The 24,640-nt window shown below is 51.3% G+C and overlaps 1 protein-coding gene across 2 annotated transcripts; it reads right to left on the reverse strand.

Moving 5' to 3' along the window:
* On the reverse strand, positions 1,692-15,248 carry CSRNP1 (cysteine and serine rich nuclear protein 1). 2 transcript variants are annotated; one of them, XM_018067244.1, is made up of 5 exons: positions 15,107-15,248; positions 7,440-7,687; positions 4,743-5,002; positions 3,947-4,261; positions 1,692-3,851 (listed from the first exon to the last, which is right to left on the reverse strand). In XM_018067244.1, exons 2-5 carry the CDS (start codon positions 7,648-7,650, stop codon positions 2,871-2,873), a joined length of 1,767 nt encoding a protein of 588 aa, XP_017922733.1. In that variant the 5' UTR covers positions 7,651-7,687; positions 15,107-15,248; the 3' UTR covers positions 1,692-2,870. The 2 variants fall into 2 exon arrangements, with proteins under 2 accessions (XP_017922733.1, XP_017922732.1); XM_018067243.1 differs by lacking the exon at positions 15,107-15,248 and adding an exon at positions 13,956-14,136.

A 24,640-nucleotide genomic window follows, 5' to 3' on the forward strand; every position in this document is an offset into this window, starting at 1 on the left:
CAGCCTAAGTCATCCCTCATGACTGCGAGCCTTGTTTTTATAACATACTGATGATCACGTGCGTGGCCTTTTGGTATGAGTCAATGGTCTGGAACACCTTCCCCAGGTTACCACCATCATTCCTATGGGAAGCCAGGTGCCTTTATTATGATCTGTTTTACAAGCTAGTTTCTAGGGGTGGATTATGTTGAGAGGTACCCCTGTGGCCCTAGCTGGGAAATAGGTGGCTTAGTCCAACCATGGGCTGTGGCCATGGGATAGGAACCTGCAGAGGCTTCCAACCAGAGTATTGGAGCTGTGGGGAGCTACCACCCAGACCCCCAGGCTGGTCCAAGCACAGCCTCAGCACCATTGGAGAGACCCAGGTTTTGGATCATGCACACTGGAGCAATCACAAGCGCGTCGGACTTCAGGGTACACAAGGTAACTTAATGAACTAGGGTACTCCACCCTGAGATGCCTAAGACCTGGCTGTCCCTCCCTAAGCTGGTTCTGGGGACAGGTGGCCCCACTGCAGGCCAGACTCCAAACCATGAGTTCTCTAATGGCCACCCCACTGAAGATAGGACTGCGTGACCATGTCCACACGTCCTGAGGCAAGAGATACATACCTAGAGGGTCACACAACTGGCAGAAGAGGAGGATAAACCCTACAGAAAGAGAGGCAGACACTTGAAAACAGAATCGGAAGTCACAAATATGCACCAGAGACTTGCACGTTCCAGGCACTCCTGTGAGCACCAGTTTATGCATGAACTGAACAAGCTTGTGAGGTGAGTAACGTTACTATTTAGACAGTTCAGGAGACATCCAGGCACACAGACAGGAAGTAATTTGCATGTCACCTCACTAGTTAGTATAACAGCAGGGTTTCAAACCCTGGCACTTGGGGTCCATAGTCAACCTGTAAGCCATAGAGAGGAAATAAGGGGAGCCCAACACAGGCCAGAGGCAGAGGATGAGAGCAAGAAAAAGGAAACCCAAGTCAGGTCTCTTTGGTGCCCCCTCCTAGCACTTACATGTTATTGTTCAGCCGCTAGGTCCAACTCTTTGTGGCCCCATGGACTGCAGCACGCTAGGCTCCTCTGTCCAGCACTTGTATAAATCATCATTATTCCTAGAGCTGAGGTCAGCCTTGCTCCTCCAGCCCCCAGACTGGGGCTCCTTGGGGCAGGGTACAGCCTGCTCGTCTGGCCTTTGGCCCGGGCTTCCAGGGACAGGTCAGACAGGTCTGGCTGGTGCAGATGGGTGTTTTGCAGCTTCCGGTGCTCAAGTCCCTGGGGACCTCTGCCACTCAGTCCCACACAGGGCCTGCACCAGCCACATCCCACTACCCACCCTCACCTAGAGTGGATGACTTCACCCTCAGGGCCTGGCCGCAGCCCGGTGTGGGCGAGTGTCTGTCCCCAAGCAGACAGCCCGGTCCCCAAAGACTGCTCTGCTGCTGCTCCCCACCACCACCCAGGGGACCCCTCAGACGGTTTCATCTGCCTGGCCAGCCTCTTCTAGCTGGCTTTCCATCTCTGAGTTGACTGGCTGGCCTGGAAAGAGGGCCTGTGTGTCCCCCATGTCTGTCCCTGATGCAGCCTCCGTGTGCATACTGCTGGGCAGGGCCTGTCTCCCCCTCCCTCTCCCACCTCACCATCTCCTGTGTACCTGTACTCCCAGCTCCACAAATGCAGACCACGCTGTTAAAAATAGAGCCTCTTTATTGGTACCTATGAGCTCAGGTACAAGGTGTTCCCACAAGCTCGCAGGCTGGCAAGGCCTCCTGGGCAGGAGGGCAGGCCCAGAGCCTGGGCTTCTTGGCACAGACACAGAAGAAAAATGAATAAATTATAGTTCTAATACTCGGGGACAATACAGAAATTATGATGCAAAATCCAACATCAGCAAACAAAGGGCATGAAAGCCATAAGGAGCCCCCCTTGCCCCTGGCCAACTGGCCGTAGGGTGTGGGCAGGTGGACGAGGCTGGGGTGCAGTGCCCGGAAAGTCCTGAGTGGTCCAGGGCCTACTGTGGGCCCTGAGGGAGCCCCTTACCCTCTCTGGGCCTCCTGCTTCCCCCTCCTACATTTACAGCCTTGGAATAAAAGCTGCGGCCTTTGCCGGGGGAGGGGGAGAGATGGGCAGAGGACAGGAAGGAGGAGGGGATGTGTGGAGCAGAACAGGGTTTTGATCACGGTTGATCAGCCCAGCCCAGCCCAACCCCTGCCCCTACTTGCTTAGCCATCCAGAGCAGGGCTGCTGCACGTTAGACAGGGCGCAAACCCATGCCTGGTCTACACCGAAGCCCCAGCAAGGGCATGGTTGCAGGACTATCAGGCAAAGGGACTTTGTGGGTGGTGGGGAGGGTCCTGTGCCCCATCCCCGACCCCAGTATTGCTTGCCAGCCACCTAGTCTCCAAATAAATTATAGGAAATAAATTATAGTCTTCACAGTCCAGAGGATCCAGTCACCCATGAGTCTAGAACTCAGGGTGGCAGAAGAAACCATAAAAGGTGGCTGATTTCAGCCTAGTGTGGCTGTCTTCGGGCTTAGGAACATCATACAATATGGAAAAGGAGTCTGCAAAGCTCCAGGGAAGCCACATTTCTTCCCACTCCTGGCATGCGCCATGGATGTGGAAGAGAAGGTGTGGGCGTAGGGGGACGGGGCAACTGAAAGGGGAAGTACGACCCCCACCCCCACTTCAGCATAGAAAATTACAAAAATAAATAAATCAATCCAGAGTGTTGCATGAAAATTAGTAGGAGTGCCCACATGGGAGCCAGCCAACAGGGGACCATTACATACAGACCTTGGGGAGCCCCCAAATTACAACAAAGCAGCAACAGGGTTCTTGGGGCCGGGAAAAGGCACCCTAACCCTCACACAGGCACAGGTTCCACCAGCGATGCCGGGGTGGTGTCCTCAAACAACTGGCCGTCCACAAAGGGAGCCAGGGCCTCGGCAGCGGGCTCAGTCAAGCCCATGATGGACTCCAGGAAGCAAGTGCTGGCGTCCGCAGGGGGAGAGAAGGCAGGCAAGGTGAAGTGTGGCACCTCGAGGTGGTCCAGGCTGTCAGACACCTTCCGGGAGGTGTAGTGGGGCCCCAGACTATAGTCTGGCAGGGCCTGGAGCAGCTCGAAGGAGTCGCAAGAGGACAAGCTGAGGTCCACTGAGCTGCTCTGGCCAGCGTCTGTGCTGGCTGGCACCAAGGGGCCAGGGAGGCTGCCCTCGCCCAAGCCTTCAAGGCCACTATTGAGGAAGCAGCTGGCATCCAGGTTGGCGTTTTCATCCAGGATGCCTGACGTGAGGCTAGAACTGGAATAGCTGTGGGTCCAGCTGGCCAGGCCAGTGAGGTCGCCAGTACCAAATATGTCAGCTGGGTGGAAGCAGCCGAGATTGTCCAGGCTGCCCACACCTCCATCCTCCTCCTCTTCCTCGCGTCCACCTCGTTCGGAGTCACTGAAGCTCAGGATACGAGCCAGGCCATCATCATCCACACCAGGCTGGAAGCCAGGGCTGGGCAGGGCCAGGTGGGCAGGGTCATCCGTGGCTTCACTGGTGCCTGAGGCTGTGGACCAATCGGTCATGTCGCTGCTGCAGCTGTTGGCTCCCAGTTCGCTGCTCACGGGGGGCTTGGCTAGGGGGAACGCAGAGGCCAGGACCTGCTCGCCCGGGCTGGGAGCGCTACCCTGGGCCGGGGCCTCCAGCTCCCCGAGGCTCTCAGCCCCCTGTTCCAGCTGCAGGCGGGTGAGCGTGTGAATGAAATGGGTCTGAACTCGAGCCTGATTAAATTCCACACGGCCCTTCGGATTCTCACAGCCCTCCCTGCAGCAACCACAGGGGAACGCTGTGTGATCCATCTGTAAAGAAAACAGAGGTGCCAGTGAGGATCCGGTGGAGCACGGAGAAGTCCCTGACCCAGGCTTGCCTTCCCAGCCCTGCCGAGCCCCAGTACCTGGCACTTGATGCCCGCCAGGCTGCAGCTACAGGTCTCAGGATCACAGACCCTGTCGCAGCGACAGCCGCAGTCCTCCCGGGACTGGCGCAGGGCCTGCAGCTCTCGCTTCTCCTCGCGATCAATCCTCCGCACACCTGAGGCCCGCAGCAGAGCCCGTCGCTTCCGGGCCGGGAAGGGCTGGAGGAAGGTCATTTCCTCCAACCGGCCGCCTGCCACGGCCAGTGCCAAGTCCTCCTCCACAGAGGCATCATCGATGGCGTCCACGGTGAGCGGCAGGCCGGCCTCTGTCTTGGGCACCCCAGTCTCCGAAAGCTGTGTCCAGGGGAATGAGGAGGAACGTGAGAGGCTGACATGACCCCACAGCTTCGGTCACTTAATAATTGCCCCCGAGTATTTATTCTGGGCTGGGCATTGTGGATGCCGTGGAATGGGACAGCCAAGAACACGCCCTCAGGCCATTCAGAAAGAGGTCTCCTATTTGCCTCATTCCCCACTTCACGGACAAACCCCTTCCCCGAGACAGACAGATACACTGACGCCACCATGTCCCATCTACTCCACCTCCCCAGTAAGGTCAGGCAGATTGAGGCTCCACGCCCCCTGGCCCTGCAATAGGAGCCCTTCTATACTCATCTGCCTCCAGAAAATACGGCAGCAGACTCTCATCAAACCAGTCAGCCCCATGGGCCTCCCAAATCCAGAAGTAAGATGGCAACCACCATGACCTTTATCCCCCCAAGGCTAGGACTTTAGAGCAGCCCGAGGGCAAGGGCCATGGAGAGAGTCTCCCCACCTTCCATCTCAGCGCCTCCAGCTTCTCCTCCTTCAAGCGTAGGCGCAGCTTCTCTTGCCGTGCCCGGGCTTGCTCCTGGGTAAACTCGGCCAGGGAGAAGCGGCGGCAGGCACTGTGGCGGGAGGCCATACCCAGGGTGCAGCCGCCACGGCTGGGCACGCTGGTGAAGCCCTGGCACCGCGGGAAGTAGAAGACGGTGATGCCATCGAAGGCCACTCGGCCTCGGCGCTTCCGGGGAGCCCGCTTCAGAATGGACAGGGCTGGAAGACAGGCAGGGGAGGGGCAGGCGTTAGCTCTCCGTGAAGCAGGGCCTAACCCCCAGGAAGTGATGCTGAACTATCTCTGCTCACAACCCTTGCACTCCACCCAGAAGAGAAATGGATCTGAGTTTAGGAGCCAGCCTGGCTGACGCTGGTGCTGGTAAGAGTCCAACGTCACCCTGTGTCGACACTGGCTCATTATTTACTAGTCCAAATGAGAGCATGTGTCAAGATTAAATGTCTTTCCCATCTTTAGAAGCCATTTGCAGGTCCCCCTTTTTTTGGGGGGTGTGGGGGTTGCTGTGCTGCAAGGCATGCAGGATCTTAGTCCCAGACCAGGCATCGAACGTGTGCCCCTGCAGTGGAAGCTCAGAGTTTTTACCACTGGACTACCACGGAAGTCCCTCTATAGTTCTTAAAGTATTGATATGTAGGAGCTTTGTATATATATTAGACATTAATCACCAGTCTAACCTATCTGTACAAATATTTTAGTTCTTTATTTTTACTTGTGGGGTTTTACAAAATAATTTCTAAAGTTTATGAAATCAAAAGTATATTGAGCTTTTCCCTTATCACTTCTGCATTTTGCAACAAGCTCAGAAAGGTCTGCTGCTGCTGCTGCTAAATCGCTTCAGTTGTGTCCGACTCTGTGCGACCCCACAGATGGCAGCCCACCAGGCTCCCCCATCCCTGGGATTCTCCAGGCAAGAACAGTGGAGTGGGTTGCCATTTCCTTCTCCAACGCGTGAAAGTGAAAAGTGAAAGTGAAGTCGCTTAGTCGTGTCCGACTCTTCGTGACCCCATGAACTGCAGCCCACCAGGCTCCTCCCCCCATGGGATTTTCCAGGCAAGAGTACTGGAGTGGGGTGCCATTGCCTTCTCCGCAGAAAGGTCTACTACCCTTTATGAGTTATTAAGTATGTCAATTAGTAAGCTATGTATTGGCATATTCAATACATATATTTGTATACTACTGATTTTATTAGTTTGAACCATAAGAAGTTACCATAAAATAATTAAACCTTGGCGATGCTGTATATTTAGACTTAATATATTAATTTTGTACCAAGCTACCTGAGGGAATTCCCTAATAGGTTTTCTATATACCTGTTCTTGAATTTATCATGTAGTCGACCACCTGTAAATCATGGCAATTTTGCCTGTTCTAATCAAGTGCATTTAATTATCTTTTTCTTTGCTAACTGAATTGGCTAGCACTTCCTGAATGATGTTAACAAACAGTGGTGACAGACAGTGCCCCCAGCTGGCTCCTGACTTAGTGGGACTGTTTCCAGTGTTTCCTCAGCAATCCTAATACCAGGTTTTGGGTTAAAACATGTATTTTTTATCATTTAGGGTAGAATTTACTTATTCTTATCACACTAAGGGTTTTATCTAGAAGGAATATTGTTGTTGTAGTAGTTGTTCAGTCACTAAGCCGTGTCCAGCTCTTTGCAACTCCATGGACTGCAATATGCCAAGCTTCCCTGTCGTCCTCTCACCTCCTGGAGTTTGCTCAAATTCATGTCCACTGACTCAGTGATGCTATCTAACCATCTCATCCTCTGCTATCCTCTTCTCCTTTTGCCAGAAGGAATATTACATGTTATCAAACAGCAGCTCTCATATTTTTCCTCCTCTGACATAGTCATTTGGTAAATTTATATGAATAGATTTTACAGTATTAAACCATCCTTGTATTTCTACAGTAAACCCACAGTACTTTAGTCAGTTAATGTACTATTAGATTGTATCTGCTAAAAATTATACTTTTTCATGTATAATGTACAGCTCTGCATATAGTCCATAAATAGACATATTTGTGGCATTAAGACATCATGGTGGGGATCATCAGAGAAAAAATGTCTGCATGTGCTCCTTGGTGTTGAGGGGTGCAATAATGAAAAATGAGGTGGAGAAACACTCTAGGGCCTCTTTGTCAGTTTGAAATCAGAATCATGAAAACTTAAAAACTAACTGGGGGAAAAAAACCTTCTCACTGCATTCAAGCAAAGGCAAACAGCATTTTGCCAGGTGAGGGACCGGCCTGACAGGCCCTGCAGCACAGAAGCATGGGGTGTGGGACTTGGGCAGGGCAGCTGGTAGAGGACAGGGAGCCAGTCGGGAGAAACGAAACTGGAACTGAGGGGCAGAGCTGGGCGGGAAGGCCCCGGGGCCACCAAGGAGCCCTGCCCTGAACGTGATGACTCCAAGCTGGAGAGTCCCGAGGTCAAAGGTGAATGTCGCTGGAGCCGGCATTCCCGAGTGACCTCTGTAGGACAGGAAGTGGACGAGCTGGGGAGCCAAGCAGGGAAGCTGAAGCCGGGGGGACACAACCTCCAGAGGCTGGGACGACTTCATCAGGGCACCCCCCCATTTCATCTTGAGGAAGGAGAGAGGGGTGCGATGGGGTTCCCAGGGCAGAGAGACTCACGAGTGAAGCTTCGGGGGCCACAGATGTCACGGTCAGGCAAGGGCAGCTGATCCCAAGGGTTCTCCTCATCCAAGTCCCAGGCCGGGGAGACCGAGGAGCTGGGGGAGCAGGAGGGGGAGCGGTGGCCCGAGGAGGACAAGGAGGAGGACGAGCAGAGCGAGGACGAGTCCTCATCCAGCTGGTCAAACTTCCGCTTCAGCAGCCCGGCCATGGTGGCGAGGGTGCTCTGGGGCCCTGGCACAGCCGGCCTGGAATGAGAACGGGAGAGCTCTAGGTGGCAGGCCTGAGGGCAGGAGGTGGGCAACCCAGGCCCGGTCATTGCCTCTCCCACCACCCCCCTCAAGGATGCCCAGGACTCCAGGGGCTGCCTTGCACTGGATGGAGGTTCGAACCCTCACCCTGGCGCTTGCAGACTTGCACCACCACCGTTTCCCCCATCACTACCTACTGTAACCCACCTACACACACGCACACACCAGACCAACAGATGGGCCGACAGACCTCAGCCTGGCCTCTCTCATTCCCCTGCAGGAATCCCGGGGGCTGACTCACTGGCTGGGTGATTCACACGGCTGCATCTGTGTGCCTTTGTGTGTGTGAGGCCGGGTGCATGCCGACAGCCTGCATGGGCCTCGTACAGTGGCTGCTTCCTCCTCCTCCCTCCTAGCACACCCACAGACACGCCGCCCTGCACACACTGTGACAGGCCCTTGCTCAGGGCCAGGCTGACCAGGGCACTCCAGGGAACAGGCTGGCTTGGACACCACCCCTGATTTCCAACACACAACTTTCCCATGATGGAGCTGCTCAGACTTTCCCTTAGAAACCCCCACCTACAGGAGAAGTCCCCTGCCTCCAGGCCTGACTGTGGGACCAGAGCCACCTGGGCTTCGTGGCTGTTTAATATCTCCTGTTTGATCTTCAAAATTCACCATCTTGCCTTCCGCTCCAATTTCTAACCCTGTTTGAATTAACTTTCCAGGGAAAGTATGCTCTCCCCTTAAAAAACAAAAACCCTCTTGGAGTGCAACTGACCAGCCACGCTGAGGTTCCATGTTCCTCCTGTCTGTAGTCGGGTGACCTGGAGCACCCTAGGACACACCGTTTGCTGTGTCTCCCCTTTAAGGGTCTCGGCCCTCCTCAGTAGAACCAGAGGTTCTCACAGCCTGGCTGGCCTCACCCGAGGGAAGGGGACTTGGGGTTCCTCCTCCTAACAGCCTCTTCCACTGTTCGAGAATCCCCAAAGGACTCGGTCCTTAGGGCTGAGCCCAGCTACCCCAGCACTCAGGGCTGGGCCCCAGGAGGCCACCAGGAGGAAGGGGAAACGGCGAGGCCCCCGTGCTGGGAGCCCCTCCCCCACTGCAGCACAGGAAGCGAGAGTGAACAGGAAAAGCCAACCAGAAGGCTGGCAATCTCCCCTGCTCAGGTGTCCTTTCGAAACACCCCTTGGCCTAGCCTCCCACGAAGTCCCTGGATCCCAGACTTAGGCGGTGTGCTGTCAAACCAACTTACTGGGTAAAATTCATCCCAGGGACAGCCTCTCCTCACAGGCACCAGAGCAGCTAGAGAAGCTCCGCGACTTGCCAACCCTTCAACAATGCTGAGCCCAGGGGCAGAGGACGCACAGGTGTTTCCGGGGGCTTCTCAGCAGATAGTTTCTCAGGCCTGGCACCCCCCCACCTCTCCCAGGGTCAAACCACAAACAAAAACAACCCAGCTCTCAGCTGACCTGAAGACTCTCCCAGGAGATGGGGGAACTCATGGCCCAGAGGTAGATGCATGCACACACGTGTGCACACACACACACATACACTAGTGCACGTGCAGAGCCCAGAGGCACCCAGACACAGAAACACACACGACAAACCACACCCAAGGATCTTGTCCTTATCACAACCCCACTGTGAGATCCCGTCTCTTCCCCAACTCCAGATGCTGCCTAAAGGGTGCTGAATGTCTTCCCAGTCACACACCTAAGCCAAAGACTCCCTCAAGCCAAATGCTCACTTGGTCTCTGCCTGGCCACCCCTTAGAAACGTAAAATTCTGCAGGCCCCATATCGAACCCCTTGTCTCTGTTCCCCACCTCCCCACGCCATCTGTTCCTCTTCCTGTGTTCCCTGTCTTAGTAACAGCACTGCCACCCACCCAGTTACTCAAGCCAGAAACCTGCAGTCATCCTCAGCTCCTTCCTGCCATCCTCCATCCACATCCAGTCACCCAGTCCTGCAAGTACACATTAGCTCACTCGGTCCACACAAGGCCAGGCACCGACACAGCAGGCATCACAGAAGCTGCCCGGAAGTGTGAAGGGAGCCTCGGCTCCAGAACCATACTGCTCACGTCGGAACCCTCGCGTGGCTTAGTTGGCTGGGTGATGTTGGGCAAGTTTCTTAACTTCTCTGGGTTTTCAATTTGTCTTACAACCGAATAGGGTTGGGATGTTTACGTGAATCAATCCATGTCAGCTTCTTAGAACAGTGGTAAATGCTTGCTGAATGTGTCATTCTACACCGGGGGAAACGAGCTCCTGAATACACACGACACAGATGATTCTCACTGATAGCATGGTGAGTGACAGAAGCCAGACACACGATTACATGTGAATGAAGTTGAAGAAAGGGTAAACCCAATCAGTGATGACACAAGTCAGAATCGTGATTACCCAGGGGGTGGAAAAGGGCATCAGCTGGAGACAGTCATGAGGGAATTTTCCCAGGGCCGGGAGGGGGTAGTAGTGTCTGGAAATGTTCTGTGTTGTCTGGGTGGCGGTTCCACAGGTGTCTAAAACATCTCACTGCACACGTAAGATCCATCTACTTTGTGCATCTTACACACGTCGCCTTCAGTTCTGAAAGTCTGTCGCCCTTACGTCTCTGTCCCACTGATACCGTCCGCATCTCCTGCCCTCTCCTTGCAGCCACTCTTTACCCTGCAGCTAGAATGATCTTCTCACACCATCTCCCTGCAGAGAATCATTCCCGAAGGGGCACCCCTTTAGGATCAAGTCCACAATTCCAAGAGGCTGAAGTATGCCTAGCCCCCAGACTCATCATGCAAGACTCTTCCCACCCCCTTCACTTTATACTCCAGCTGAACTTGCAGTTGCCCCAACAGGCATGACCTTCTCACTCCTGGCCTTTGCCCAAGTTGGAACCCAGCCTCACTCCCCTTAAGTCATCTCCCAGAGGGCCTGCCTGACACCCTTCCTCCTCCCCACTACATGCCTCTCTGGGCCTCCGTGAGCCATGGGATTCCCCCATCACAGCCCTTATGGCTCCTTCCCGTGACCGCCCCACTGCTCATCTCCCTCGCGCCGGGCTGAAGGCCTCTCTGCTGGTCCGCACTGTGCCTGTGCCTGGAGTAGTCTGGCACAGAGAAGGCTCCTGAGGACCATCGGAGGTAGGCAGGCTGGCGCTGCAGTACACACAGAGGGACGATCTAGGCACATGGGGTTTCTGGGGGCCACTGGTCAGTGTGCCCTGCTCCTGCTCGGGTCACAGCTAGTTGGGGCAGGGATGAGGGCGGACATGCCCATCCCCCAGCCTGTGCCTGAGGGTTTAGCAAGAATAGCACCCAGGAGGGGGTAGCTCCGAGGGCAGGAAAAGGAAGCTCCAGGAAGCTCCGGCTGCCAGCGAGTGCCAACACAGGCATCTCAGGAGGTTCCCCAATAGTAAACAAGTAGGAGTGTTAGGGAAGCCCGTTCAAGCCAGACACCCTGGCTCTGGCTCAGGGATGTCTACAGAATGGGAGCTTAAGGGGAGAGGGTTGTAAACTCCAGGGACGCAGACGGGGACACAGGGGAGCCACGGCCACGACGCACCTCCTAGTGAGGAGCACCTAGCGAAATCTGCAGACCTGGAAATGGGGACTCACGTCCTCCCTGACCCGGCGTGGCGGCCAGGAGGAGCCCCTGGATCTTGTGCTTGGCCGCCCCACCTGGGAATCCAAAGGCTGAGAGAGGCAGAGGCAGATGAGACCAAAAGACTCAGCCAGAGACAAGGAGAGGCCAAGTCAGAAAAGGAATGAAAGATAGTGGAAGAGTCCAAGAAAAGTGTCAGACAGTGAGTCAGAGGGTGGGGGAGGGGCCCTCCACAGCTACCCAGGAATCAAGATCCCTACCGACCGTGGCACTGTTCCCAGGGTGAGCACAGCCCCCTCCGAGGGTCCTGGAGGAAGGAAAAGCAATTCCCAGGAGCTGGCCCAGACAGAAATACCACACCCCCGAGGAGCCCCGGAGACAGGCCCTGAATCAAAGAGAACCAGGCTTCTTCCGGGATCTGCCTGGGCCCTGAGAATCAGGCCCTCCCTGCCGTCACCACTCACAGGAGCTGACAGTCCAGGACGAGGAGGGGGGGTGCCTCCCTCCCTCCTCGCCACAATTATCTACATACTCAGGCCACACTGTGTGAACTGAGGGAAGGCCACCTCACCCTGGATACCAAGCAAACAAAGGCTGTTTAAGGAGCGGGAATCCCCAGGCCTCTGAAAAGTCACACCAACTCCTCTTCGACCTCAGCAGTCCCAATGCCCCAGTCCCATGTCAGAGCTGGTATTGGAAAAGGGGCACCTTCAGCTGCCTCCACCCTCTGTCAGGAATCTGAAGAATGTGTCTTTTAACCTCAGAGCCCCAGGCCTTGGCCAGGCCAGGCCAGCTCTCCCCAATACCTGGGGTCATATGACCCCAGGCCCCCAGAAACTACTTCTTGGGAGAAGAGGAGGACACCTTTGAGCACCTCACACCCCCATGGGTATTGGCTAGAACAGCCATGGCAGCCCAGAGGGGGCAAGCAGAAGGCCCTGGTACATCCCCACCCCTCCCAACCCATCCCCCAGGGGGAGAGGACAGTTCCTCAGCCTTGGCCTCCAGGGCCTGGCACTGGGGAGGCGGCGCCAAACGTCTGCTGGCTAATGAGGCAACTGCTCCTGCAGAAGGGAAATTGCACCTGACAGAGACTGCTTCCTCCACCTAAGCAAGGCCCCCTTCACTGCCATTCACTCACTCATTCATTCATTCATTCTTTCAACAAATATTTATTGAGTGCCCATGACATGCCAAGCACTGTGTCACGCACGGGGAATACAGGGAGCAAGACACAGACAATAGTGCCCCCCTGGAAGCTTTGCGTTTACTAGGGAATAGAATAATGAGTTAAGAACCCTGTTGAGCGCTGGAATGGAGGGCGGGAAGGGGTACAGCTGGGAGTGAAGACAGGAAAGGGTGGGATGGAGTAAAAGTTCCAGAGAGAGAGGAGGGCACAAGAACCCTGAGGGACTCGAGGAGCAAGAGGCAGAGATGGAGGGGACGGGGCTGCCTGGGAGGGGACTTTGGGAGCCAGGGCTGACAGAGCAGCCTTTAGCCTAAGGGCACAGGAAGCCACTGAAGGGTTGAAGTAGGGAGTGACAGTAGCAGATTTGCATTTTAAAAAGATGGCTCAGCACGAGACAGGAGGGGGTGGGACAGGAGGGGGTGTGACCGGTTGGACGGAGCTGCCAGAGGTGGGTGAGAGAAGACAACCAAAGGCTTAGGAGAAAGGGGAAGGGAACCTGGTGACTTCTGGAGGTGGGGACCAGAAAAGGCAGTGATGTTGAGGATTTGGGGATAAGGGATGAGCTCTGCTCAAGAGGGCTGTGAGACATCTGAGTGGAGGTGTCAGGTGGGCAGTGGAGCCAGGGAAGGACCCTCTTGTGTCAGGAGTGTGGGCTGTGTGTGTGACGCGCTGGGGAGCCGGAGTGACTAAGTGTATGACGGCTGCCACACTTAGTGGTGTGGGCATCTCAACAGTGTCCTGCCAGTGGAAGGGCCCCCGGGGAGGGGAAACTGAGGACGGGGAGGAAGTAGGTGCTGGGGAGGGAGACTTGCGTGGGAGAAGCCTACGTGTGCCCGAGGGTGCCCGCGGCTAGCTGCGCCCATGACTCACAGCGGTGGCCTCTGCGTGTGACGGTGACTGACAAACAGGTGAGCGTACGACACAATCCCTTCTCCTCCCCCTCCCCCCCGCCGGGGTCCGTGACTCACGGAGCCTCTTTCCTCGATCATCCCTCCAACTCGCTCCCTGACGAGCGCCGGCACTCGCCGCAGCCCTGGCACCCGGCCCCGGGGGTTGCCCGAGGAGGAAGGCGACAAATGTCACCTGCTCCGGCCACGCGAGGAACTTCTGAAAAGTTCTCAGGCAACTGGGTCAAAAGGGAACTCACCCGCGGACGCGGGCCCGCCGCCACCCCGCCACCCGCGCGCAACCCCGGCTCTGCCGCCACCCGCCCGGCGTTCGGAGCGCCGGGACCGCCTGGGGTCCCGGCGACGGGGCGGGGGGAGGGCAGCAGAGAACCTGCGATTGTCGTCTCCCGGGCTCCGGACTCCGGCCGCGGCGCGCCGTCCGGGACCGGACTGTCCCCGCCCCGGTGCCCTCTCAAAGTGGCCAGGGAGAAATGTCAGGGGCTGGGGGGCAGCGCCCTCCATGCGGGACGCCCCCTCCCCAAAGTCCCGTCCCACCGGCCCGGAGCCCCTGGTGCTGACCTGAGGTCCGGACGCTGGGCAAGGGCAACGCCACGACCCACGTCCTGGTCGGGAACGCCCCCTGCGCCGCGACCCCGCGCTCGCTCGCTCTCTCGCTAGCTCCCTCGGTGGGCAGCACTCGGCCCAGCTGCCCCCAGCTCTGCGCGTCCGGCAGCGGCGGCGGCGGCGGGAGACTGGCTGAGTCCGGCCCCGCCCGCCGCTCCGCCCTCCTCGTCAGTGGAAAACTCCGGGACTCACGGCGCTGACGCACGCCGGGCCTCCTGCCCGCCGCCCGCCCCGCCCCCAGAGGCCCCGCCCCTCTCCGCCCTAGAGGCCCCGCCCCTCCCCGCTCCAGCCCGAGCCGGCGCGGCGGTCGCCGGCAGCCCTGCGGACTCTGACCCTGGGCCGGCGCCGCGGACGCTCTTGGCCCCCAGCCCCCTCCGCTGCCCTCCTCCGGGCCTTCTCCCACAAAGGTTCCGAGAGTCGCCGACGCTCCCCGCCGGCGGAGCAGGATCGGGAAGGTCCATACCTTTCCCTGCGGCCCCCGTTTACAGATCGGTAGACTGAGGCCCACAGTGGCGCGCAGCGTCTGTCAGGCCACCGGGCGGTGGCAGAGCCCTGGCGCCTTACACGCCCTGACCCCAACCTCGCCCGAGGCAGTTGACTGTAATCCTGTCAAAAGTTCCTTCCTCACCCTCCTTCCTACCACCTCCCCTTACCCCCGCTCCCCGCAGATCCGCCTGGAAAGTATAACCTGGAGAAGAACCAGAGGTGGGTGAGGTGGGTGAGTAGAGATAATGGGATAGGGGAGAAGGTCATCCTTGGTCCTGACCTTCACCTCTGCTCAGGAGCCAGAGACTCTGCAGAAGCCCTGAGCTAGGGGTTTCTGGAACCAGTCTATGCTATCCCCACAGCTACCAGATCCCTTTCTTGAAAAAAAAAAAAAAGAAAAAAATTCTAGTTTCTTCTGAGCCAGACCCTGGCCACTTAAAATGGCCCACTGCCTGTTCTGCTCCCGCCAAGGCCTTTCCTGACTTGGGGCCAACTCTCACAGTATTACTGCACCGGGGAAAGCTTGTGCGTGCCCGGGCAGCAAGTTCTGGGCCAGAAGGACACCCGCTGTGGTCAGACCCTACCCACCAAGCCTGCCCTGAGCCTGTCTCCCCTCGCACCTTTGCTGCAGGTGTTGTTCTCGCCTGGAACGCCTTCCGGCCCTCTTGCTGCTTACCAGAATCCCATCTCCTTTAAGGTCTCTCAGCTCGCACTGCCTCCTCCAGGGAGCCTTCTGTGGGAGCGTGACCCTCCCCCTCCCAGTCCGGCTCCCGCTGCATTCTGGGTTCTTCTCTGTCCTAGATGAATGCTGTCTGGGACTAGCCCAGCCCTCAGGATTCCTTTCTACCTAACTGCAGGTGGGGGGTGGGGGTGACCTGTGCCGACTGCATGGCATCTGAGGTGGAGGTGGTGGCAGGGCCCCTGTAGCCACAGATGTGAATGTAGAGGGGGTCAGGAGGGGTCTGCCCGCCCTTTACCTTGCCAAGAAAGAATGGAGTTTGGGGGAAGCTGCGGCCCCTGTTCTTCCTGGATGCCTTGAATGTGCCTACCTGGGGGGCTTGCAGGGGGAAATGTCTGGATGGCTGGAGCCCACCCTCCAGTGACGTCCCAGCGCCTTCTGGATGAAGTCTCAACTCCGCAGGGCCTACAAAGCTGGAATAAGCAGGCCTTTGCCCCACCTTTGCAGCCTCACCTCTTTCTCTTCAAACTCCCATCCCCCACTCCCTTCCCTGCGCCTCCATTTTCATGTCTTTAATGTGTGTCTTTTTATTTGTGACATCGGTACAACCGCATGGTAGTTTAATTTACACACACGGTGTTCTGTTCTATACCTTCTTAAGTTTGCCCTGCCCTTACCTCTGCACTCCCAACCACACCCTTGATAACCGCACTCCAGCCCTGATTGCCAGCAGTCAGTTCTTGGGGTGTGTCCTGCTCATCCTGATTTAAACTTCCAAAGATGCTAATCTCCAGTCTGGTTTGACCCACTTATCATATATCTCTATGGCTTCTTTATGCATTTCCATGTGAGTTGTCTGTGAGCACTGGGAGGGCAGGGACCATACCTGACTATCCGTTCTGCCTGTGCTGCTTAAGAACAAAAAAGGTATTGAATAAAGTGTCCATGGGGTAAATGTCTATCAAGAGCTGGGGCTCAAGGAGAGGTCAAGGCTGGAAGTGGGGATGGAAGACACCCGGTAAGTTGAAGCTCTGGGTGTGGCTGAGACAGCCCTGGAAGGAGCTGAAAAGCTACAGAGCTGAGTGTCCTTTGCTGGAGGTGACTCAGCCCTTAGGGCTTCTAGGCAGGTGGCCACCCACCCACTCCCACCCCCCTCAAATATTTAGCTGCACTGTCTCCTATGTCTGCTAGGTTGTAGACCTTGCTGGTCCCAAGGAATCGTTTCTTCCAGGAGTTCTCCTTTCCTGTGTGTGTCTATCTGTCTCTCTCTCTCAAGTCTTCCAGTTTGTGAAGTGGGGGATTAGACCTGAGAATGCCATCACCTTCAACATTCCTTGAGTTAGTTTCTAGAAGACGCTGCCTGCTGATCAGGGAACTGGGCAAGGTTGAGCCCTAGGGTTAATGAGGGTCTCTGGCTGTCTCAGTTTGCATCTGCTGGGCTGTGTATGAGGGAAACCAGACAGAACAGAGACCAGGGCAGGGTGTTGGCAAGGGCTGGAGTCAGGGCTTAGAGCAGGGAGCCCAGTGGTTGATAGGATTTGGGAGGCAGGAAGAGAAGGAAAAAATAAGGGAAAATATAGGAGAATAAAAAGAATCAAATAAGTGATGTGTTTTCTCTAGAAAAGCATCTCCCTGTCCTGGGATGGGCTCACCAGATGTTCCCCAGATGTTTGCTGATGATGAGAAACATCTTCCTCTGGGATCACAAGTAAGTTCTTCCTGTTGGTAGGGAAATGAAGGGTCTGTTCCAAGGCAAGAAGGGTGGGGTCTGGAGCAGCATCCATTTGTGACTATGGCATATGCATAGACAGAAACATACCCACACATCCTCAGGGAATTTCTGAATACTTGGGGGAGTCCCATGAGTTTCTCAAACATTCAGCATCCACAGACCACCCAATTTTAGGTAAATAAAAAACAACCTCATCTTAAATATTTTTTTAAATGAAAAATTGATTCATTTCCATCGGAAAGATGAAGATAAAAGGATAATGTTTGGGGGCACTCCCTGCCCCCCTTCTGATGTCTATGTTAGAAGCTTTCTGTGTCCTTTTTCACTGTAATAAAACTTCTGCCACACAAAAGCTCTGAGTGATCAAGCCTTGTCCCTGATCCTGAAGCTAAATCTTCTTCTTTGGAGACCACAAATCTGACATCATTCACCATAAGCTATCAACAGCTTTGTTAAGTTTTAATAATAATATGAAAGTGTTAGTCGCTCAAAAAAAAAAAAAGACAATTTTTAAAAAGTATCAAATGTGGGAAGATTGAAATTTCACCAGGTTTGCCATACCTCATTTGTGTGATAGTGAATTGATACAATCAGTTTGGAAAATAATTTGGCAATACCTACTAAGACTAAACTATATGATCTTGTAATTCTACTGCTCCATCTATTCCGAAGAGAAAAAAGCACTTCTGTCCACTGAAAGACTCAAGAGTGTTACAGCAGCTTTGTCCGTAATAGCTTGAAAATGGAAATAACACAAATGTCCAGTAGGTGAGTGAAAACAATTACAATTTCTCATACAATGAAATAGTACACAGCAATGAATCAAACAATGGCCTCATATAACGATAGGGATGAATCTTAAAAACAGTATGTCTAGTAAAAGAAACCAAGCACAAAGAAGAAAAGCTATGATGCCATTTATTTATGGGAAGTTACGAACCAGGCAGAATGAAAGCACAGAGATAGATAACATTACCTTCAGGAGTAACAGGCTAAAGGTGTGACTCCCAGGCCAGCAGCCACCAGCATCACCTGAGAACTTGTTAAGAATGCAGATTCCTGGGTCCTCCCCAGACCCACTGCAGAAACTCGGGCAGCGGGGACCCAGCAACCTATGTTCTATGTTCTAACTATCCCTCCATTGATTCTGATGCACATCAAAGATTGAGACCCACTGAGCTAAGGTTGTAGAAAGTGAAACCCAGGAAAAGGGGATTGTCTTCAAGCACATTTCTCCAACATTCTTGTTTATTTAAATAGGAAGACTTTTTTAGTTTAGATCTGTGGATTGAAAGTCTAAGCAGTTGAGTTCTGGGTCAAAGGGTTTTGACAGATGCTGCCAAATCGCCTTCCCCAAAGTTGCACCAATTTTTCTCTCAACCAATAGTATGTGAGCATGCCTGTTTCCCAACACCCTCCCTGGCACCCTCCCTGGTTATCAAACTTATTGATCTCTGCCAATTTGATGAGAGAAACCAACAAGAGATCTTACTGTTTTAATTGCATTGCTCTAATTTGAGTGAAATTGAAGTTCTTATGAGCCATTTGTGTTTCCCTCTAAATCACGGGTTTATATTCTTTACTTGTATTGTTTTCTGTCTTTGAGGATTAGGGAAAGAAGCCCTTCTGTCTGTCACACATGTGGCACTTAATCCTGGTTTGCTGTTTAACTGGGTTGACAGTATATTTCATCATACAGAAGTTTTACATGTTTCTGTAGTCAAATTTCTTAAATACTTACTTTGGGCATCCTGGTGTTGGTGTATTACATTCCCTTGTCGTAATATTACAGATAAATTCACCTATTTTTTTCTCTAGAGTTTTATGATCTTATTTTAAATTTATAAATCCTTTATCTTTTTGGAATTTACTTTAAGGAATTGTATAGGGTTTCCATTTTCTTTTTTCCCCCAATTGATAAATTTTCCTACTACCTTTTTCTTTTAATATAAATGTCACCTTAAATAGAAATTGAATTCTCATATGTTCTGGAATCAGTTTCTGGTTCTCTACTCTGGTCCACTAGGTTGTCTGTTTCATCTTTGGGTACCAAACTGCTTTACAAAGTATAATTTCATAATGTGTTTTATCGTGTGATAGATGTAGCTCCACTGTATTACATTTCTTTTTCAGGGCTTTCCAGGCTCCTTATTTAATTCCTCATTTGAGTTTCATATCATTTTTAGACAAACTCGCCCCTAAGAAAATTCCTGTATTTTAGTTAGAATCACATTGAATTGACACATTAATTGAACATTGACATTTTTATAACATTGGGTTTTGCTATGTATAGTATAGAGCTCAGTATAGTATAAAGCTCAGTACAGAATGTTCCCTGCATAATATTCATAAAGGCCCTTATATGTCTTTAAAATATTGTTCTGAATATTTTATCTTTTTGATTGCCATTGTAATTTCTATTATATTTTCTGATAAATTGTATTTTTTTAATGTATGTAAAGAAAGGCTACTGAGTTTTGGATATTAACCTCTGTAAACTGCTATCATCGTGAATTCTCTCATCTGTAATAGTAGTACATTTTTCAGTCACATCATCTATATGTAATTCAGCTATTCGGTTATGGTTTTGTTATTTTTTTGTTTGGCCACATCGTGTGACTTGTGGGATCTTACCTCCCTGAGGAATTGAACTCAGGCAGGGCAGTGAAAGCATGGAGTCCTAACCACTGGACCACCAGGGAATTCCCAAGGTTTGGTTTGTTTTAAGCAGGAATTGATATGGGACATTTTTCAAATGCCTTTTTTGGCACGTATTGAGATGTTACGCAGTTTTCGTTTGATGTATTTTTTTTTTTCCATAATAGTGGTTAACACTTAACAGCCAGTTGCTTTTGTTATTTTTATAATTTTATTTATTCTTGGCTGTGCTGGGTCTTTGTTGCTGCACAGGCCTTTCTCTAGCTGCAGCAAGTGGGGGCTACTCTCAGTTGCGCTTCGTGGGCTTCTCACTGCGGTGGCTTCTCCTTTTGCTGAGCGTGGGCTCTGGGGCACTCAGGCTTCAGTACTTGTGGCTCCCTGGGCTCTAGTGCGCAGGCTCAGTAATTGTGGCGCATGGCTCAGTTGCTCTGTGGCATGTGAGATCTTCCCAGATTAGGGTCTGAACCTGTGTCTCCTGCATTGGCAGGTGGATTCTTTACCAGTGAGCCACCAGGGAAGCCTATTCTTGGATTTGTTAATATGGTCAATTTTATTATAGATTCCCTAATATTGAACCACCTGCACTACTAGAATGAACTTACTTGGATACAATGGATGATTCTTTGAAGGTATTGTTAATTTATATTTGGTAGTATTTTATTTGAGATTTTTGTACCTCATGTTCTATCATATTTAATTACTAGTTAATATTCAGATTCCCCACATTTCTCTTTATCTTTTGTTTCTTACTAGGTCTTGAGCTGATGAAGTCGATTAAAATGTACTTGTGTCTTATCCAAATTTCTGTTTGCATTTGCTGTATGTGTATTGTTATACATCAGCATATGTATGTATAATCGACATATGCTCATATCCTAGTCTTGATTTTGAAGCTATGCTATTTGGTGCCTAGAGATTTCCAGAAACTAGATTCTTAATGTCTCTCATGTTTAACTTCCTTTTCTCTCATTTAGCAATTTTGTTTTGAATCTGACCTTGATTGATGGTAACCGTTCCTCTGGAGGAAGAAATGGCAATGCACTCCAGTATTCTTGCCTGGGAAGTCCCATGGATGGAGGAGTCAGGCAGGCTGCAGTCCATGGGACTGTAAAGAGTCAGACACGGCTGAGCCACTGAGCACACACGCCTGATGGTCATGCTGTAGCCTCAGCTCAGTATTTTCTTGTATACCTTGGTTTATATTTTAACTTTTCTGAGTTACTTTGGTAAAGATGTCTCTCTTCTATAGAACACTGTTTTATGAGCTGATGAGACAATCTTTTTTTTTAAGGTTAGGTTTATCCTTATTTACATTTCTTGATATAACATGTATCATGCTTATGTTTATCTTCCGCTGTATTTCCTACTTTAATGCTTCCTGTTTTCTATGTTTTACATGTGTATTTTTTTTGTTTTCCTTGATGTGTGTGTGAGCACACATGTGTTTGTATTTTAGTCTGATGATTTGAAGGTTTATAGTCTGTCTTTAATTTTTCCACTGCTTGCCTTTATATTGATTTATTTCTCTGCCAAGAGAAGAAAACCTTCAAATGTAGGGAAAGAGTCATATTCTCAAAGGGCTGAGCCTTGCCACCATACTTCTGTCTTCGAATTCTTGACATCCCCAGAAACAAACAAAAAACAAAAAAAAATTCTTAATATTCTCAACATGAAAATGGTTATAGTCTCGCCCTGAAGCCAAAGGTTCAGGATAATCAAGATCTGAATGTGCCACTGAGATGCTTCTTGAGTGAGCCAGCCACCTACAGCAAAGAGCTATCGGCGCCACAAAGGGATGCTGTATCTCATCTCTTATTTCAGAACCTCATGTGAATATCTTACCCTCAACAGCCAGCATACTTAGTTCAACAGTGTCTTTTACTTTCTGTCCATGTCTCCACAGTCTTCTGAAAAGGCACAGTTGGAGAGGCATGAATGGAGGGCATTGACTCTTCTTGCTATTTGTTTCTGCACATATCGAGATCAGGAGCCAGATTGTTGCCCGACAGCTGGTCTTTGTGAATATAGTCGTGTGTGGTTGGTGTTCAGATGCAAGTTGTCTGTGTGTTTTCTTTTAAATCTCATCAGCGTACCAAGAGATAATGGCATACTCAAAACAGTATCACTTTAGCAAAGCTCATTTACAAAGGGACTACTTACAAACGTGGGTATAGGAGCACCCAAGGGATGCTGCAGTAACCTGGATGAGCAGCAGCAGAGCTGTTACTACGAACAGGCCTGAAGGTGGGGTCCAGGGGCTTACTATAAGGGAGAGAACTGGGTAGGCTGGCTGCCTTGGGAAGACCAGTGGCCCCCACTAGAGGATACATCCAACCCACAGAGACTCACAGGCAGGAAACCAAAGGACTAAATGCCTTGATCTCGTCCTCTTCCCTCTCCTTTCTCCGCTGGGCCTCACCATGGCTGAACCCAACTGGAAGCCAGAAGCTCAGTCATTTAATCTTGCAAAGGAATTCAGTAAGAAATAGAACAAAAAGTCAGCAGGTACATTTCCCTCCTGTGTTTTTGGAAAATATGTGGTGAGCCTGAAACATTAGTAGTGCACCCAGTAGGAATGCTTTCAATGATCAATAATCCAGTACCATTTACTTGTGTATTGTAGTGGGAAGGTTGGAAGGTGGAGAAGGCAATGGCACCCCACTCCAGTACGCTTGCCTGGAAAATCCCATGGCGGGAGGAGCCTGGTAGGCTGCAGTCCACGGCGTCGGTAAGAGTCAGACACGACTGACCAACTTCACTTTCACTTTTCACTTTCATGCATTGGAGAAGGAAACGGCAACCCACTCCAGTGTTCTTGCCTGGAGAATCCCAGGGACGGGGGACCCTGGTGGGCTGCCATCTGTGGGGTCACACAGAGTCGGACGCAACTGAAGTGACTTAGCAGCAGTAGCAGCAGCAGCCACTGACATAATGTCAGTAGTGGTGTCTCTAGAATTCTCTCAGCTTTTACCTTATTCTGGTTGCTTCATATCTGCAAGACGGCTGCCCAAGCATCATGACCATGGTTAAGTTAGGAAGAAGGGGGAAGACGGGGGATTCCAGCATGTATATCCATTTTCTGAAAAAACAAAACCAAAACTTTTTATAGAAATACCCTCAGCAGACTTGTCATATTTCATTGACTAGAACCGGATCTCATGTAACAAACAGCAAGGGAGACTGGGAGAGTGGAAAATGGGCTGATCATGATTGATTTATACCACTTGTAATTAATTGCCTGAGACTGGAGACCTTGGTGCATGGATCAAAATCAGGAATCTGTTATTAGGAAAGAAGGGATGGAATACATTTCTGGATCAACAATGAACAAAGCTTGCCACAAGTGGTTTGTATTCAACAGTAAAGCCCATTGTCTGCTAGCACTCACTCCGGACAGCCATTGCTCTTTCACACTATGTGCCATTGATTTTATGTGACATCCAAAAATGTTGTTTGATCAAGTAATTTTGCCAGGAGCTTGCTTTGCTTTTCCTCAGTAGCCTACGACTCAGTTTACAAGTCATGGTTTGAATTGTGTTAGTTTTCACTGTAAGGTAGACAACTTGAATGATGCCTCTCTGGGTTTGATCTTTTCTCTGTCTTTAGTGACAAAATGTATCCTTACTACACTGGACATTTTACCCATATTACGAAAGACTTGATTGGTTTGCTATCTAGCTTACAGGATCTGATGTGAAGAGGATGCGAAAAATTTCAGTGGGCTTCCTGCCACTATTTGACAAAGTTTCATAAGAGATGATGCCTCTGGGACTAAAGAAGATGATTACCAACTAACAAAATTCCATTTTCAGGTATTCGTTACCATATCTGAGTCACACTTTTTCTTTTTTTCTGTTTGTATAAAATTATCTCATCCTACACACTCATTTACCCTGGAATATGTGGTCATAATTTATACTGCAGTATTTTTGTTGCTATTTTCAATACTATTTTTATGCTTTAGTGAGCCTCCTTTAAACTACTGATCCATTTTTATGATTTGGGGATATACTACCATATAATAGTAACAATAAAATGGAAATATAACACATGAAAACAATCACATGTAAAAGATGTGAAAATCTTTTAACCAAGTTGAACTAGAGTGAGTGGCATTCTCTTTACTATGAACTGAGCTGAACTGGCCGACTCACTTCTAGTGGTACAGGTGCCCGTACAAAACCATGATGATAACTATAAAGATAATGGGATTTCTGTGGAAATGATCACTGACCTCACATTTATGCAATGTATGGGAACAAAATTGCTTGTCTGTGTAGCAGACCCTGCCATGTGGCACTCATATCCCACAGTTCTCACATGTGTTCATGCTGGTTTCTGTAGGGCTAGCAGGGATGGCATCCGATGGAACTGGAGCACAATGTCCAGGGCCAGCTCCTGCAAGAGGAAATTCACTTCTGTACCATCTATGGAGATCTGCAGTGAACCAGGGCCCTAGGTTCATTCAGGAGCGGAGGGGGCGGGATCTTAATGAATCCAGTGAATCTCTGCCCTCCCACGTGGAGCTGATAGATATGACGTGAGATAATTTACTTACTGGAAAACACAAGTATACTAACGGCCACAACAGTAACATCTGTGATGGTTTAAAAACATGGCTGCAAATTCTTTCACACTTACCAAAACAAGGATACCTCTCGCCTCTAATATGGGCCGGTTTTAATGACCTGTCATGAGCAAACTGTGGAAGAAGTGATACTGTACAATTTCCAAGGTAAGTCAGTAGGTGACAGAGCTACGGCGCAACTGTTAGGTCGAAGGACATTTTCATTTAAAATTCTGATCCGATTGCCAAGTTGTTCTCCACTTCTCTCCCATCCTTCCACCCCCGCCCCCCACCCCCAACAGTGGATAAATACTCCTTTTGGATCAGTATACTGGTTTCAGTTGGCATTTCTTTACTGCGGGAGAAGTGAAGCATCTTTTTCCTTGGAACATCGCCTGGGGTCAGAAGACCCAGCTGGAGGCAAGAGCGGGACTCAGCGGAGCCAGGCGGCCCCGCCGACAACACCCACGGCTCCACTCACTCCCCTGGCTCCTCTGTTTTCGGCGCTTTCCTTCCTC

Source organism: Capra hircus, chromosome 22 (assembly GCF_001704415.2).
Source record: "Capra hircus breed San Clemente chromosome 22, ASM170441v1, whole genome shotgun sequence".
Lineage (NCBI taxonomy): Eukaryota > Metazoa > Chordata > Mammalia > Artiodactyla > Bovidae > Capra > Capra hircus.

What these genes read in the sequence shown, in the direction of transcription:
- CSRNP1 (XM_018067244.1), bottom strand. Translation starts at nt 7,650, where the DNA reads ATGGCCGGGCTGCTGAAGCGGAAGTTTGACCAGCTGGATGAGGACTCG. An exon ending in TGGCCCCCGAAGCTTCACTC is followed by an intron (nt 5,003 to 7,439) that starts GTGAGTCTCTCT and finishes CCTGTCTTCCAG; the next exon opens with CCCTGTCCATTCTGAAGCGG. An exon ending in TGGAGGCGCTGAGATGGAAG is followed by an intron (nt 4,262 to 4,742) that starts GTGGGGAGACTC and finishes CCCTGGACACAG; the next exon opens with CTTTCGGAGACTGGGGTGCC.